Genomic DNA, 14433 nt, shown 5'->3' with positions numbered 1-14433 from the left:
GCATTGATTTTGGCATTTCAAGTTCAAGTTTATTTCTATACCGTTTTTCACAATAGACATTGTCTCAAGCAGCTTAACAGAATTTAAGATTTAGGTACATAACCAGTGCTAATGGAAGAGTTTATTATTTTTAGGACCGGTTTAATTAGTTCTGAAATAATCTGTTTAAAGAACAGGTACAGTGCTTTTATTTCCTGTAAATTTTGCCTCCGTACTAAATAAAAATCTAGTTTTAATATTGTTATTTTCTGGGAGAAATATGCTGATCTAGCACATTAAGAGATATTCTATTATTTAGGAGGCTCTTCTTCCATGCTATTTGCAATATTATGAATTTGGTTTGACGCCATTTTTCTTCTAATTTTTAAACGTTTAAGTTTTAAGGTGTGCTTATGACTATTATACCACAGTGCTAAATCTTTCCTTCCTGATTCTTTTGATTTTAAGGGGGCTCCATTATCAAGAGTGTAATGGAATGTTGATTTTAGAGATTCAGTGGCCCAGTCGAGCACTGCAGGGTCTGGCAGAGATCTAATTAATGTCTATAACTCCGGAAGATTATTGATAAAACTCTAGGTTTTGCTGTAGTTGAGTGTACGCTTAACACGGTAACATGGTAAGGTACTAGTGCTATGACTGAGGCAGATTTTAAAATAGATAAGGTAATGATCTGAAATAGCTTCTGACTTTATGACTATATATTTTTTTTTATATCAAATCCAAATGTTAATATTAATTTATGAGTGAGTCCTATAACATCTTCTGACTGAATCTAGAATAGACACAACTGCTGTTCTTAAGGAAAAGTCACTAACAATTAATGCTTTGTCTAAAGAAGTACCGTATTTTCCGGACTATAAGCTGCTAATCTTTTCCCACGCTTTGAACCCCGCAGCTTAAACAACGAAGCAGCTAATTTATGGATTTTTCCTGGGTTTTTCCCGGTTTCACAAGCTTCAAGCTAAAAATCTGAACCCCATAACATTAGACCAATGAAATTTCCAAACGGGTTCAGGTAAACCAATTAAATTCTTTATCCTAAATCAGATGCGCTCCCACTGAATCGGGCCGCACCACATCATAAATATGGATGATGCTCCTCTGATGTTTGACCTGCCACTTACTCGGACTGTCAACAGGAAATGCCATTCATTCGTCACGCTGAAAACAACCGGGCATAAAAAAAACGCACTTCACCTGTGTTCTGAGCTGCACGCCATCCGGAGAAAAGCTTCACCGATGGTGATTTTTAAACGCATGACGATGCCAAAAGAAAAACTCCCGAGAGAAATTGTTGTGAAAGGAATGAGGAAGACAGTGAACAATGACTTTCTTGGTAGGCTGCTGTTTAGATACAAGTCGTGTAACAGACACTGTCTTTCCTTAAAGCCTGTGTAAAGTTCATTTGTTTCAATGTAGACACCTGCGGCTTATAGACAGGTGCGGCGTATTTATGTTCAAAATAAAAATCTTTGTCAAATTCAGTGGGTGCGGCTTATATTTGGGTGCCCTTAATAGTCCGGGAATTACGGTAGCTAGATTTGTGAAATCTGCAAATTCTACCAGAAAATCAGAGTAGGGCCCTGGGGTCTATAAATAATAATGAATGGAATTGACTGAATAGACTTGCTTTTAAGCACTAAATATTTTATGTTGGTGTAAGGAACTTTGAATGTGTTAAATCTGTGTTTAGTTTTTTTGTGTGACACTTACCGATTATTATTATAAATAGCTGTGCCTCCGTCTCTTTTGCTATTTAGACATGGCTGGTGTATGTAACATTACCCAGGAGTACTAGCTTCATTTTAATGCTAGATATCCGTCTGGTTTAATCCACGTTTTTGTCAAACACATTACATTAAACTCCTGGTCGGTAATAATTTCATTTATAGTCAGTACTTTTGACATAAGAGATCTAATAATCAACAATCCCATCGTTAGATCAGACTTGCTGGCTGTGCATTGTCTTTTTTAATTTAATGTTAATCTGGCTACTTAAATAGGCTTTCGAGGAATTTCTACATTTTGGTTTTGCTCGGGAGACAGACACTTCATGTTAGTGGGGTCGGCATCTACTTTGCGAAGGTCTATAATCTTAATAAGGTGGGACACAACTGGATCTGGTGCAACCTCTGGATGGCTTGGGGTGGGTAGAGAAAGAGAAACAGTGGAGAGGAATTACTGTAGCTGCTGTTCTTATTAGTAAGCACAAGATAATAATATGCATTTGATTGAATGTACTGGAGCATAAGATTATGATATTTGCTCTACAACCTTTAGTGGACTTTGGTATTCTAGGACCTGACTTGACTACTAGAAGTCTGGAGTTTTAAGATCTCAAACATTCTGATGGATTGTAGCATGTTCAAAGATTGGATAAATACATGGGAGCTAAACCATTTTTTTTTATTGTGCCTTAACCTATGAACCTTATGTACTCAATATACTGTGAATCTGGCAACGATGCTTCTGGATGTGGAAGTATCTTTTCGATGCACTGTAAAGAAGCAGGGTAGGTGGAAATTAATGGTTTATGAGTCAGGTGTGCAGGGTCTTATATTTTAGGCAAAAAAGAGTGGGTGAGCAGATGTAACTACAGTTTAAGGCAGTGTCAAGATTTTGCCAGGTCCCTTACCTAATACTGTGTGAAACTTTTGAGTGAAATGTAATTTGGAGGTCTTAGAGTTGGCGATTTAACACAGGTGCTGCATGATTGATCATGTAATTTAAAAAAATGACTGACAGCAAACCTTGTTTTGAAATTTTCAGTTCCTTTAGGATTAGTTCACTTAGACTGGACAGCTGAGGAGTGTTAAAGACTTTTTCTTTTGGCATTCCAGTTTCAGTGCTATTGATCAGAGAGGTCAGAGAGGAATGGAGTGATTCAGCTGAAAAGGTGATAATTAGTCAACTCTTCAATGGCGGTGTGCGGAAAACATGCATATGAAAAATAAAACCAGTCCTGGTTGTTTTAGCTATGTGTGTGTGCTTTACCTCTAGTCTTCTGCTGATATAGTTCATCCCCCTCAAAGTTTGACATAAATTTTGCAAAGTGTTTATAATTTTAGATCATACACTTTATAGACAAAAGTATATTTTTCCAGCCATAAGTCGTTCTTCTCCAAACTGAGTTACACAATTGTATAAGATTTCATTAAAGTGGAAGCTCTTAAATGGACTGCTATAGAGCTCTGACTCTAATGAACAACTCTGGGATTAATTGGAATATTGACTGTCCCCCAGGCATCCTCACCTTGCATCAGTTTTTGACTTTATTAACACCCTCGGGGCTGAATGAGCACAAATCTCTACAACCAAAATCTGGTGGAACAGCTTTTGGAGAGTATTATAACAGCAAATGGGGACTAAATGAATGAATAGGATTTCAAAAGGCACATACAAGTCATTTGATCAGGCTTCTACAAACAGAAAAGATACAGTTTAAATTTTCTCATGGTTGTGATGTAAAAAAAGAAGACTTTATTAAGAGGAATAAAGCTGAGCAATTCCATGAAAGCATTAAAATCACACAGTCTGTACACAAAAAATTTTAAACAGCAGTTTTTCTCCAGAATTATCTTAAATTTGCCCCTTGGGTTTTCTGTGTTTTCCCAACATATTATTATAATGGTGGCATAGACTGTGCAACAGTTTCTTCTCTTAAGCCATCAGACTTAACACACAACTGAACTGAAACTCACGCACACACACACCCAACTGTGTGACTGATCTGTACAACCCGGACTCAACACACACTCGTACACACTTCACACATCCATGTCTTCAGTACCACCCAAATTATGTTACCTCGTTATTACAAACTGGTTTACATACTGTTTACATGCTGTTTTTGCACATCTTTTTAACTGCTGTTATTGCTGTTTTGTGCAAGCCTTTTTGTTTACATTTTGTTAATTACAAGGTACACTCCTGTACTCAGTTCTCTTTTACACACTGCACTGTGTAACATACAGTAGGTTTACTGGCAGCACTATTTTGTGTTTTGTATATTTGTCCTACAATGTCTTTTGTTGTCTTACACTGTCTTGTGTTGTTTTGCACCAGGTTGCACACGATGCACTTTATTTGGCAAAGACACTTGCTATTCCTTAGCTCTGTGTTTTCTGATATGTAGCTTTACCTGTGTACGGTGTCAAATATATATGGTTGAAATGACAATAAAAGCTTCTTTACTTGACTTGTAAATTGACTTTGACCATATTTATAAAAATAATGAGCTTTCTGGGCTAATTTCTTGAACAATCATTCAGTAACACTACACATAAAGGTAAAATCAGCTTGAATGCTATCAATGCTATTAATGCTATTTTTTTGTTAAAATACCAGATCAGGAATTCACAAGATAATTAAACCAACCTGTCTGGCATAAACAATCATTCCATGATCACAGTCACTACAAGCACATTTCTTCCCTCGTTAGTTGAAGCTCTTGACCTGTAGCTATTAAGTATTATTTAATGTGCTACTGCCACATGAATGGCTGACTGAATAATTGCACAATTAGGTAGATTTGCTTTTAGTAAAGTGGCTGTTGAGTGTTCTAGACTATGCTATTGACAAAACCTACTATCTTTTGAGTGGAATGATCCCGGTTTCTATTTTCTAAACGCATTCTACCGTATGTATGAGAATGTGGTGCTTCAGCTGATTGGATTCTCTGGAGCGCTTTTTTGCCACAGGCAATGCAAAATAACCCCCCCAAACACATACACACACAGTGTAAACCTAACGGTAATGGATGGAAAAAGCATTCCTCTAAATTGGAACACAGCCATGATGCGAGCTGAACTGGCCCAGACTGCATTTCCTGTAGTGTCCTGGTGGTCCCTCCTGCTGGAATATCCGCTCGCAGTGCATAATCTAAAAATGTCCCTAGATTTACAATCAGATGATACAAACAAGATGTTTCCACTTTGAATACACAAGTGTGCATAAATACATCACATACAGACATGGTATAATGTATCGACTTGATGAGGGGCTTTGAATGAGGACACTAAGGACATCTCATTAAAAGAAAAAGAAATATGAACTTCAGTATAGCGTCCTTGTGTCTTCAGTATAACACTAGGTTCCACAAATTCCCTTCACGTTCAACAGACAGATGGTCTTCTCACATTCACACACACTGGGCACACAGGAGGCCAGCCTATGCAGCAGTGGCAAAAATCAGTGTGGTGTGGGGCACATTTTATAGCATGCATAGAAAGTGATGACTTGCTTGTTCAGCTGAATGTCATGTGCATAAATGTCCTGGAACGTCCTCTGTGTTGATATTCTAAAAAACATCTCTGCCAGTTAAAGTGCAGTAAAACTTCTTATAAAAAAAGCGTTAACCACAGTGGAATGATTTAAAATTAGTTATTTAAAACTTTAAAATATATATTTTATTTAAAAAACACAGCTGTAGGAAAAAACATACAGTAGTTTTAATAATTAGGGCAATATATGATTACTAGTTAAGCTTTGTTACTGAAGCTGGCTTAAAAGCACTGTTAGCTTTTGTTGTTTAGCTACCTTGCTTTTGAAATAAAAAATGACCCTTATTTAACATAGAGAGTAAATTACATACCATACAAACACAGTAAAGTCAGCCATTAAGCCAATCCAGGGCTCGACTGGAATGTTATTTATATTATAATTGCCACATTAACCATATTATAAGTATGACAAAATATGCAAAATCATAAAACTCCAGCAACAGGCAACTGTGACATATCAAACTATTTAAAATAGTGGGCAAAGTTGATTGCTGGGTATTAAAATTTACATCATGTGTTCCCATGTGACACCATTAACCTTGCATCCATAAAAACATAGACATGTGACGCTTCAAAACATTTGTCTGACTGTGGAGAATTGCTTTAAGTGCTTTGTAGCAAAATAAAGAATGTCTCTTGTCAAGTTTTGCACTGACAAGCACCATTCAAATTTCCTTCAGGAAATGTACATTCTAGTTCTTGCTATAATTCCCATATTCTTTAAATTATGAGTGCCAGTTCATGACAATCCACAAGCGTGACCATTCTGCCACTTTTAGCCGAATTCTAGCTCAATTATTATACACATTCAGTCATATAAATCCAGCACAGTGTTCAAACCCAGCTTCAACATCTGTCCTTTTTTTGCACCTGCAAATCTCAGACCAGAAATTGTTAATCAATCTCACTGCAGTCCGTTTAGTCCTCGATTAGCTTTGTCGATACCTACAACAGAGCGATGACCTTTTCATCCTTCCCAAAGCACTCAATCTCTGTGATTGTTGCTGATGGGGCTAAATGCTATCCCGGGGTGCTCCACACTGTACTCACTAATAATAAAGTAATGTAGCTGAGAAAACCGCACAAGCTCTTATGCAGTAGAAGTAATCTGGTGTTAGAGTTGAATCTTTCATAATATGCTCATGAAATGAAATATGGTGGCTATATTCATATACTGAAAAGGTGTTGATATCCAGTATCACTAGTCATAAAGTAGCTGTCAAACAGACATGAAGGTTTATCAGCAAGGAACTTTAAAAAATCTACTACTGGCACAATATACAGTCACTTAAACATGTTATTAAAAAAAAAAAAATCTTTAGCTAACAACTAGTTGGCTTTTAGTATTGGTGATAACATGATGCTAGTTATGCTAAATTTTTTTCCTATACCTTGTTAAATAGATAACTACCCAGTCATAGATTTGATTAGGTTTAGGGTCTTACAAAAAACTGAAGAATGAATTGGAGAGTTTATTTGCTTGGTGGTTTAGATATAATAAGGGGTTTATTTCCACCCCTGAAACCAATGACAACATCTATTAGTATCAAAGGTGTATGATTTTTATATATTGGATTATATTATACAGAGACACTGCTTACTTTTGCCAAGGTTGTGCATTTAATTTCCCAATTATGTGCAAGATTTGGAAATTTGGTACAGTCCTAACTATGTCGCTATAATACTACTACATATGAATGTTAAATACACAAACTTTATATTTTTTCGATCACAAAATAAAAATTAGATGGATTCTGCGCCGCACAGATTATTTAACATGCTGCAGCAGCACCCCCTCCTGGCTACTGAGTAGAAGTGAAACCACAATTAAGCAGTTGAGACATTTAGTTACAAAGCTCATCTTGAAGATCTAGATCTGAATGAACTGATTAAATAGACGTTTACTGAACACCCATTTGTTTATTTAGAGGTAAATAAAAGGGTGAAATGGCTGAGGAATATTCGGGGTGGTACATACATGAGGAGGATTTTGATTTTGACTTCAACCATCTGTTCACAAATTCAGGAGAAAAAGAAAAAAACATTCCTTGGTTTGCAACATGAGGTATTCCATTCCTAATACTGTACATACTGGAAAAAATAGAAAACATTCACAGACATGGAAAGCTATAATCTTCTGTAATTGTTGGAGGGGAGGGGTACAGTCACAGCACACATGGGTTATTGTAAAACAAAGCACAAACACAGAAGCGTAAAATGTACACAAAATAGTAAAAAAAAAAAATGCCTTGAACTCTACCTTATGGTGAGCAAAAACTGTTCACAAAATGTCTAAGTTGGTCAGAATTGATGGGGTAAAACAAAAACTCTGAAAAAAATAGAATAAAATACATTTCTAATCAGGGTCATGGGTGCAGCTTGAAGAGCTGCTTGTAGTGGAATTGCTTAGTGTGCTGAATTTCAATTAGAACGATCCAATGCAAAATCTCAATCGTGCACAGACATTTTTATTTAGAGTCAAAGGCAATTTTTTTCGATGCCAAATGAGTGTGCAGTCAGACAGGGCTTACTCACATGCCAACAGAAGACTTTGCAATTCTAATTCTTCTTATAGAGCAATGGAGATTCGTATGTAGACCATGTTTAGTAGTACAGGTAATAAAACAATGAATGGGTTTAGCTTTCAGTCTGCAGAAAGTAGGAAAACATAAAAACACTCTTTTCTAAGCAAAAATTCAAGGATTTGGACACAAGGCATACATCGAAAATGTTCTAGACAAGATGGCTGTATAAAAAAGGACATTATTTTTTCATTTTTCTGTTTATACAAAAATATTCCCTTTCAAAGTATAAAAGGCACTTCATCTACAGACACCTGTTGGATGTCAGCACAATCCATGTTTCAAAGGCATTTCAACCACAGGAGACGCAAATAGCTTTTTTGATCTATTAAATCTGATATTCCTAGAGCACCATAAAAAATGTGAGATTGGAGGTAGACAATTAATGATACTTTCAAGCGTGAAATCACCTCCGTCAATGTGAACTAAACCTGATCAGTTACATGTTGAGTGTGTTGTGTAGGTGTGTGCATATGTTTATGCACAATCATTCCTGACCTTAACAAACAGTCACCTTCAAAAGTATTGGAACGGCAAGTAAAGTCCTTTTTTTGTTATACAAATAAAGATATCTGGCTTTTTGTTCAAAAGATGGGATGATTGATAAACATGAGATGATAGATTAGAATTTCTGTTCTCATTTCCTGATACTTACATCTAGATTAATTAATTATTTAAACCTTTGTTTAAACTCATCTGTTATCAAGTGATAAAAAATTAAAAAAAAGAAAGTGCTTCTTGATGTCCAGGCACTGATTGTTGAAACAATTGATAGGTCTAAATATCTACTCTCAGTGTAAATCCTGCTTTTTAAACTGTGAACACTGCATTTGTTGTTTAAAAAGGATAAACCAACCTGAAGACCAGAGAGCTGTCTAATGGAAATCCAGTTTGAAGAAAAGAAAAAAAAGAAAAGAAAAGAAAAGAAAAGAAAAAAAAAGAAAAAAAAAGAATCAACCAGAACCACTGCAAAAGCACTGGACATACCAAAGACAGCTATAGGAAATGCCCTAAAAAAAGACATTGAACAAGCTGGCCAAAAAACCCCCAAAAAAACATCACTAACAACCAAAAAAGGGCTGACAGTATCACTGTCCACAGTTTAGAGCAGAAATATTAAGGCCATACCATAAGATGCAAACCACTCATCTGCAGTAAGAATCAGAAAACCCCTTTGGAATTTGATATACCGAGATCTGACACAAGTTTTTGGAACCAAAATAAACCTCTGTCAAAGTGAAAGACAAGCCAAAACATACAAGCTCACTGGTCAAGCATGTTGGGGGTAAGACAAGGCAAGTCTGAAAAAAAACTCACTGATGATGTCACTCATGATGGTTGCAGAAAGAATGCAGAAGTCTACAGAAACATTGTCTGCTTATTTACAAAGAAATGCATCCAATCTAATTGTCATAAAATTCATGCTGCAAGATAATGACCAAAACACATTGCTAATATTAAGAGGAAAGAGTGGAATGTTTTACACTAAACAATTCAATCAGCAGACCTTAGAGACAGGAGGAAGAAACTCCTAAAAACAAAAACAACTGTGATAAAATCCTGGAAAAGCGTTTTTTTTACTTTAAAACTGGTCAAATGTTTGTTCATACGCTTTTGCAAACCTAGGGTGCCAAGTTCTAATTTAATCTAGATGTAAAAATCAGTAAAACATATTCAGCTCTATCGTCTCATTCTTTTTTTTTTTTTATATATATCTCTAACCAAAATGCCTTCAGTGTGTAGTAAAAAAAAAAAAGGTTTAGCTTTGCCGTTGCAACACTTTCAGAGGGGACTGTATAATCCACCAAATAAGTCATTAAAATGAGACCTACAGACAGAGAGAGACACATACAGACACAATTCTGCACCAAACCTGAAGAAAAGTCAATATGAGTGACAGTAAACCTTAATTCACTAGAACAGCCAAATATAGGATTCACCTTTATACAACAAAATCTTTCTCACATTGCACTTTACAAAAAAATATACATACACATATAAATACATATGTTCATGTGTAAAAAACTGATACAAAATGAGTACTGTAAATGCAAATATGTGTTGAACTTACACTTCGGCACCTATTTGTAACGGGAAATCTTGTGCGCGAAGCACAAATGTGTGAATAAATTAACTCTTTTGGCAGCTTGAGACTGATCGCTCAAAGTTTCTTAAAGTCTTCTTTAAAAAATTATTTGAAAAGAAAAAGTAGTCCTTTTAAGAAAAGAGCTTTTTTGTCCATTAAACCCCCAGCTTGAGGAGTCTTGTTTACTTTCAAGATTCTCTGGATCTCATTATCCACCATGTTGAGTCTGCAGTCCAGGCCTGAGCAGTGAGACCCCCCCAAGAATTCTCAGAGCACAAAGCTAAGTTGTAACTCCTCTCTGTTCTTTCCTTCTGTGCCCTATATGAAGCATACAGGTCCCACTTCCAGGTGATAATTAAAGCCTGGCTTTTTGTTTGGGAGGTTCAGCACATCGACTATAGGCAACAGGTTGGGCTCCTGGGTCTGGAAAAGGAACTGCGTCTGATGCCACCGACCATCTCTCAACTAAAAAAAAAATAGCATCAAGTGTTAAGATGCAGCAAATAAGTATATTAATTTACAGCAATACTGAACAATAGTAAACTTATTAAGTCACCATCATACTTACGTATTTACCACAAAATATTGTAACAATACCTACATTTAAATAAAATTAATATGCTGTAAAATGTGTTTAATTGACTGGTAAAGATAAAATATAAACAGATAACTTCTGCCTGTACACACAAACATACATTTAGCATGATCAGAAAATATTTAGAGATTTTATGCTCTCCTTAATTTTTCTATATTAATAAGCAAAATATGATAAAGCTTGCTTTCATGAAAAATAATTGATTAACCACCCATGTTCATTATTTCCCTAAAAGAGCATGTCCTGAAGTGTTTTATTCCTCTTATAACACAGCTAATACAACTGAATAAATGTTGTGTTTATTAAATGTATATTCAACAAAATCTTAAATATTTGACAGATTTATAATTACACTTGAATGAACACTTTCTGACGAATGAGAATTGAGATTTCTGAAGCAATGTGTTCATAATTCAAATGGAAATATGACGTGTTTTAATTTTTAAAGCATGTCATCTGCTGTCAGCATTCAGTCCAAATATAACCTTTTCTGTGTTGTTCAATCTGAGCTCACCCAGCATTCATCTTTTAGCAGTATAGGCTGAATGAATCCTCTCGCCTCGATTATCTCTCCGTTCCAGGCCTTGAAGCTCACAGCATTGTAAGACGGAGGGTTGGCTGCACCCTCTGCCCACACAGACATGTTCAGACAGTGGATGGTGAGAAGCTGCACTGCCTCTGAGCTCAGCAGGTGAATAAAGTTCATCTGGATCACACCTACACCCATGTCCAACTGCAGCACAATATATAAACAACTTTACTCACAATGTATAAAGGTTATTTTTATAGATTTAAGCTTAAATCATGGGGCATGTAGTATATCCAGTTAGTTATAGCAAATTATGTAGACATTTAAATCCATATTATATATATGTATATAAATAAAATAAAAAAAATAACAAAATGAACTACAGAATGAAGAATTTAGTCTGGAATAGCAATTGAGATAATTTTTGGCACTTCTTCCTCCATTGAGAACTTAAATTAATGTAGACTATAACTGAGTTTTTAATAAGCAGGTTTTTTTCAGTAAATTAATTAATTTCTCAGTAAAAAAACTCACATATCATGTACACAGTTTGAAGCTACATACCCCTCCAGAAGATTATATTCTTTAGGTTTAATTAAGCCCTTGTGGAAATTGTTCATTTAAATAAAAAAACTTTTTATTTTGTTGGTCAAAGTATATATCACATAGACTAGCCTCCCTTGTTGCATTAACAGGGACATTAATGGGATGCCTACAAAGGATTTTAGACAAAAAAGTGTTACATAGAGGAAAGTACCATGATGCACTAAATGAATCGCAAGGTAAAAAATCCTGAAATTTACAGATATACCAATAAATACTTTTAAAATTGTACTGTTAAAACGTTAACCTTGGATGTAGTAATCGGCCTTAGGCAGGTCTGACCTCCCCCTGTGAAGTTGCAGGTGGCTTCAATTGTGTCAGAGGAGCAGCCCAGGTTTGGGTCAATCCAATAAGTGCCTTTTGACAAACAAACAGAGCTCTATTACATTAATAGCAATATAATACAATAACTGCTAATAATAATAATGCAACCAAACTGGTTAGATTGCAATTAGAATATAAATGACACATACTGTACTACTGATAGACTAATGCAGTCATTAATGAAAAGGTCGACACGTTGCTAGCCTTGGCAGCCAAAGTGAAACTTTCAGGTTTTTCTTAGTCAATGCATAGGAAACATAGTCACCATGCCACCTACACATTTCTGACTTGCTGTATATCCATTATCCATTTTATAATTCCATATTTCCTAAAACAATTTTTACAGAAAATGGGTCTGTACATTGTACATGCACTGTCCCTACTTGATGATTAGCTATGGAACATGGTCATAGAGGCCATGGTCTATTTTAAGCTAGCCCAAATATCACATTTGCTGACAACCTTGTTTTCAAAACCAATCCAATATAAAAACAAAACTACTGAAACCTTGGCAACCCCACCCTGGTAGATAACTCATATAACAGTAAGGAAAATATGCTCTATTTCCTATTAACTCTAATTGAAATGTTTGAACATGACATTATTGTATTTTTTAAAATGATATACAGCACCCTCAATGATGTGGTGCACATTACCCTTTTAAATCCCACCACTTTAAACAGTAAACCTGTAAACAGAGGACATGATCTGCACATGATGGGAACTATTTTACTAGAAATATTATACAGCTTGAATGAATGCTAGACACTATTTCCAAAATCAGTATGTGGAAATTGTGACAATACTGAGGAAAATACAGTACAGTGCAAAACCAAACCAGTTATATAACTCCAAAGCTCACACAGTAATTTCATATTGAAACACTTCATGAAGAAATAATGAAGGTGGTAGTCACACTCAAGTAATATTTTTATGAGTAATGAGAGAACACCACAGCTCATAGCTGAAATAGTAGCCAAAACCTTTCTGCTTTTTTTGTGTGTCAAAGATACAAACACAGAGGATGTGCGTCATCAGCAGCACATTATTGAGAGAGGAGAAATACACTATCTAGCCAAAAGTCTGTGGAAACCTGACCATGATGCTCTTATTGGCTTGTTAAACATCTTATTTAAAAGACATAGCATTAATATTAAGCTGGTTTTCCCTATGGCACTATAACAATCTCCATTCTTCTGGGGAGGCTTTCCACTAGATTTTGGAGTGTGGTTATAGGAATTTGTGCTCATTTGGCCACAAGAAAATTTGTAAGGTCATTTTGGATGAGGACGTCTGGCATGTAGTTAGTGTTCCAGTGCATCCCAAAGATGTCCAATAGGTTTAATGTCAGTTTTTTTTGCAGGCCACTATAAACGTCTCTAGGTTACATATGTAACACTAGTTCCCTGAGGGAACAAGACGCTGCGTCGGAACGCTTTGGGAACGTTCCCAATGTGTACCAACGCAGCTTAAGTTCCTAAAAGTTCTGAAAAATTCTGGTTTCCATGGTGCTCAGTATACAGAGGACATTGTTCTTCACAAATGACGGTCATAGTTAGAATTCTACATAATCTTTTGGTCAAATAGTGTACTTTGGATATATAAATTGCACTCTCTAAAGAGTGCCTATTTTCCATAGGCTGCATAAATGCATGTACAATAATTAGCTCATCATACTTGTTTGTGTTAATTACAATATTTGCTTTTTACCATAGTTATGCTTTCAGGCAAGTGCAGCATTTGGAATGTGCACAATGGAGCTTTCTCTTGAACAATACATATACCTAATAAATATAAACAATTATCTATACAATATTAGATCTGGAAAATCTATACATTCATTAGCTATATGAATTAATTATACAACTGGAGGCCATATGCTGCACCTCCTTTACCAAACTGGATATTATATATATTTGTAAATCATATAAGCGTATGTGTTTACACAAGAAACTTAAGACAAACTACTGTAAATTTTAACTTGTTTAAATTTACTGCACTTACATAGAATATACTAGTAGTTTTATATCATTTAGGCTGTATTTATACCTTAAAAGACAGCATTTAGCAAAAGAACCTACTCAGAGCGACATATACTTTTTTGTCGCGATCAAAAACTTGTTCACTACAACTTCCCACAGCATTTATAAATCGGGTGGAACATTTCATTTTCATTTGGCTTTACTAAGCTCTACGCAAAGATTGAAAAATGAGGCCCCGTGTGAGCAATAAAAATGCTGTAAAATGCAGATGCTTCCTCACCATCGTTCACTCTGTGCTCACAGTCTAGCAGGTCCCGACACATCCTGGCTGGGTTCTCCTGTGTTCCCAAAGGGTTCTTAATGCTGTAGATCAGGTTACTGAGGTAGTGAAGGGTCTTAAAGATCTCGGTTCCCTGGTCCAGCATGGGAAGGTCTATGTCTGAGTATGTC

At 35.7% G+C, this 14433-nt stretch overlaps 1 protein-coding gene across 2 annotated transcripts in view; it reads right to left on the bottom strand.

Annotated features, from left to right (window-relative positions):
- Positions 1-7182: 7182 nt before the first annotated feature.
- Positions 7183-14433, bottom strand: part of col27a1b (collagen, type XXVII, alpha 1b) — a 71868-nt gene continuing 64617 nt past the window's right edge. For both annotated transcript variants that reach the window (XR_014531042.1, XM_083526560.1), the window contains 4 exons: positions 14264-14432; positions 11925-12034; positions 11060-11278; positions 7183-10415 (listed from right to left, as the gene is read on the bottom strand). Coding sequence is in view for 1 of the 2 variants with exons in the window: in XM_083526560.1 (XP_083382686.1) it covers positions 10269-10415; positions 11060-11278; positions 11925-12034; positions 14264-14432 (645 nt within the window). In the remaining variant the exon portion in view is untranslated. The remainder of the gene's footprint in view (positions 10416-11059; positions 11279-11924; positions 12035-14263; position 14433) is intronic.

This window comes from Silurus aristotelis, assembly GCF_946808225.1.
Source record: "Silurus aristotelis genome assembly, chromosome: 23".
In the NCBI taxonomy this organism is placed as follows: Eukaryota; Metazoa; Chordata; class Actinopteri; order Siluriformes; family Siluridae; genus Silurus; species Silurus aristotelis.
Note: the sequence above shows the minus strand (reverse complement) of the source record. Positions and strands in the feature narration are given on the sequence as shown.